Raw genomic sequence first — 3,670 nt, forward strand, 5'->3', positions numbered from 1 at the left:
ATAACATTAACACTCACCTACAAACAAATTTATTACTTAATCAATGTAGTTTATATTATTATTTAGTGCATATGTTCTTTATTTTTAGCTATTTTTTTGAGATGATGTCTTTTTTAATTTCATCTAAAAAATAGGAGAAACATCTGAATATTTGATCTTTATTTTAGCAACTTTTTTGAGATAATGTATCTTTTAATTACATTTAAAAAAAGGAGAAACATTGAATTCTGCATATGCCTATATATCCCATAAGATAATATATCTGGATATTGGGTAAGTATTTCCAACTTTTTTCTTTTAGGAAATTAGTATTTAGAACTTGCTAAGTTTTGAGATACGATATCTTAATCAATTTTAGCTCTAATAAAATAAAATATATGGTTGACACAATATTGGGGCTGTGCCCTGCTTTGCTTGAATAAACTTTGCTTTTATAAAAAATCAACATACATGGTTGATGGTTGATGTAGTAATATACTATCGTAAACACACATTCTATTCAGTATGCTGTTTAGTATCTCAACAACTTGATGCAAAGCCATCCCAACTTGTTATTTGTTTACCCTCTTGTGATCAAAATGGAGCACGATGAGGGATACCCTTTCTTCGACGAGACTTTTGTGGAGGTCCCTTGGGATTTTGGTGATTCATGGAATGAGAGGTACCAGGAGAAGTCCAGGGAGCAACAGGCTCGTCTACATCCTTAAAACCACCCAAGGACTCATCATAACCACCACCGTATACACTACGAAAATCTGAGGGATACACAGGAGCATCCGGTAATTGGTCGACAACATTTCCTTTCCTCATTTTCTTAGAAATGAAATTCTCATCAGATTCAGAGCCATATGATTCGTCCTCATCACGTTTCGGCTTAGGAGTGAATGAGAGCCCCGGATCACCCCTTTTTATTCCTCTAAGCTGTCAAGTAATAAGCAATAAGGCATTAGTCTATTATGATATATCTCAAGGCACATTGTCAGGGAATGGTTGCTACCAAAAGTACATTTTTCATCTCTAGCATTGTAACAAATATAAGATTCCGTTTAATAAATAAAGATTCTCAATATAACGAGAGATTCAAATAGGCGGTTACAGCTGTTACAAGAATGCAACATTTAAATTAGACATAAAGAAAACAAGAAGTTAATCGAATGAATAGAAAATACTCTTAAATAATTAAGAAAAAAGCACATAGTAAGGAACTGTAAAATATATTACCTTGCAACCAAGAGAGCAGAACATGAAGGAATCCAGAAGACTTCTGCAACAAATTTTGCAAGTATTTGTAACTCCTTTTCCAAGCCTTGGCTGCGGCCTTCCATTGAGAAACACAATTGGAGCACCATTGATAATGTACGTCTGTACACAATCTAAGTCAATGTACTTCTCAATCTCACTCACCCTCACCACATTATGGTACGAAGATCGCCTTATCTACATTCCAAATCCAAACAACAACGATCAAGAAAATAAATATAAACGGAGATAAAATCGGCTAATGTTCCATTACAAACTACAAACACCCAACGTACCTGAACAACACGATGACCTTTGTGATGAATCAAACACTTGCAGCAAAAAGCATTCCCCATACAATCCAAACAGAACATGTTGCATTCATTTTTGTTGCAAGTTACATGAGATGGACATTGCACGTAGTAGCTAGCTTTCAGCATTGGCTTCAACCAAGGAGGACACATCTCCACATTTTCTCCCATTCTACCCATTGCACTCACCTACATTAAAGCAATCAAAATTAACAAAAATATATATTTGACAGTCTAAATGTGTCACTAATGTAACAAAAGAATATTCATAGCAAATAAAAGAATTCCGTCTACAACAAACGTATAAGTCTGCAAAAATCGATTGTCCAGAACCACTACCGAATATATAAATGTACATGTATCATGTATGACTCACCATGTTTTGCAGAAGGTTATGTAGAAGATGACAAATAAGTTTTTGTAGAGAGGCGGTGTGAAGAGGGAAAGACCAAGAGAGAGGATGAGTATAAAATGACAAGACCAGATGTTTATATATAAAGTTTGGAAGGCAGTTAAAGATTGTAATATGAACAAAATAATCTTCTCACATATTAGGCGTACGTACGTACTAGGATAAGGAGATAACATTTCTAATATTTTATTCATACTATTAATAAAAATACGATAAGGATCTCATTATATTGATTAAAAAGTTCAAAGTTTTGACCGGGGGTTGTGGATTCTATACCTGTCATAAAAAAGAAATAAAACATACATGGAAATGAAATTTATGTTAATTTTACATAAAATCTTAATATCTCAGTAAAATCTACTAACCGTTTAACAAATGCATTTATATTTAGGAATTTCGATAAAGACCCACTTATATTGCTAACGTAAGATCCTCAGAGGTCAAACCTGAATATTTATGAGAAATCTAGAAGCCCCTCGAGCTAGAATATTGGGCTGGGCTGGCAGTTTAAGTCCTGCTACAAGATCCGAACAGAAATGGGTAGAGATTCTATTTACTTGGCCCAGTCCAATTTGTAAATCATGGGCGACCTGGCACATTGGATAGGAAGTGTGACACTTTCTCGTTTTATATATTTATTAGCTTTATTTTAGGTATACAAAACAACCAACTTCAAGAAATATAAAGAAAATTCCTGTAAAAAAACAAAAATAAAGAAAATTTATTACCGGTAAAATATTTGTAGGGTCAAATTTTAATATTTATTTAACAATTAATGCACAATGATATTAAATGAACAAAGCGCGAGTGATAAGGAGATGTAAAACTTGAGGTATTTTATCTATTTTATTAACGACTTGAGTGCGAAGCCGCCTATTTATTAGTTATTAGGGCAAAGGGCGCTCCCTCATCCTAACTCCTTCCCCTTCTTCCAGGGATAGGGACTACGGCTTGACCTTCGAAGTCATCAATTTAATATTCTAAATCGTAACTTAATTAACGGACGACAATATTTAATAAAAACGCGAATGATGACGAGATGTAAAATATGAATACCATAAAATGAATACTATCAATCCGCACGTCCGAATTGATATAACTTACCATTTTATATTACAGGATCTATATTTATTAAAAATTATATGCCTACGACAGCCGTAAATTTGAATTAGACAATATTTATTTCGAACTGAAAACATATTTATTAATATATACTATATTCTTGTATTTTTTTAATTCAAGTCTAGATATTGATAGTACTAAATTCATTTAATTTAACAATTTGATCTTTAATATTTGATGAACTCAACTTGACCATCTGTCATAAATGTAATATTCTTAATTTCAAATAATTTTGAGTGATATAACTTATCATTTCATGTAAGTAAGATTCGTATTTATTAAAAAATGATATGTTTAAGACCGTTGTGATTTAAATTCGACCCTATTCGTATCTTTCAAACCGAAATAAAAAAATTAACCTGCATTACATTTTTGTAAATTCTTAAATAAGTCTAGATTCGAATCAAACTTAAATAATTTAACTTCACAATCAAATCATTAATATTTGATAAATTCTTTTAACTTAACGGGTGTGCATGGAATGCCTAATACGATAACTAGTCTGAGTCACGCTGACACCCTAAGTCTCGTTATTTATCTCAAACTTAACTAAATATTGCACTTTGGAATGGAGTTTGTAAAAACA

General features: G+C 32.3%; 1 protein-coding gene across 1 annotated transcript; it reads right to left on the reverse strand.

Moving 5' to 3' along the window:
- Positions 1–381: 381 nt before the first annotated feature.
- On the reverse strand, positions 382–2,062 carry LOC141717189 (uncharacterized). Its single transcript, XM_074519290.1, has 4 exons — positions 1,927–2,062; positions 1,536–1,739; positions 1,222–1,437; positions 382–921 (listed from the first exon to the last, which is right to left on the reverse strand). Exons 1-4 carry the CDS (start codon positions 1,927–1,929, stop codon positions 574–576), a joined length of 771 nt encoding a protein of 256 aa, XP_074375391.1. The 5' UTR covers positions 1,930–2,062; the 3' UTR covers positions 382–573.
- Between the last annotated feature and the right edge of the window lie 1,608 nt (positions 2,063–3,670).

Source organism: Apium graveolens, chromosome 4 (assembly GCF_009905375.1).
Source record: "Apium graveolens cultivar Ventura chromosome 4, ASM990537v1, whole genome shotgun sequence".
NCBI classification, from domain to species: Eukaryota; Viridiplantae; Streptophyta; class Magnoliopsida; order Apiales; family Apiaceae; genus Apium; species Apium graveolens.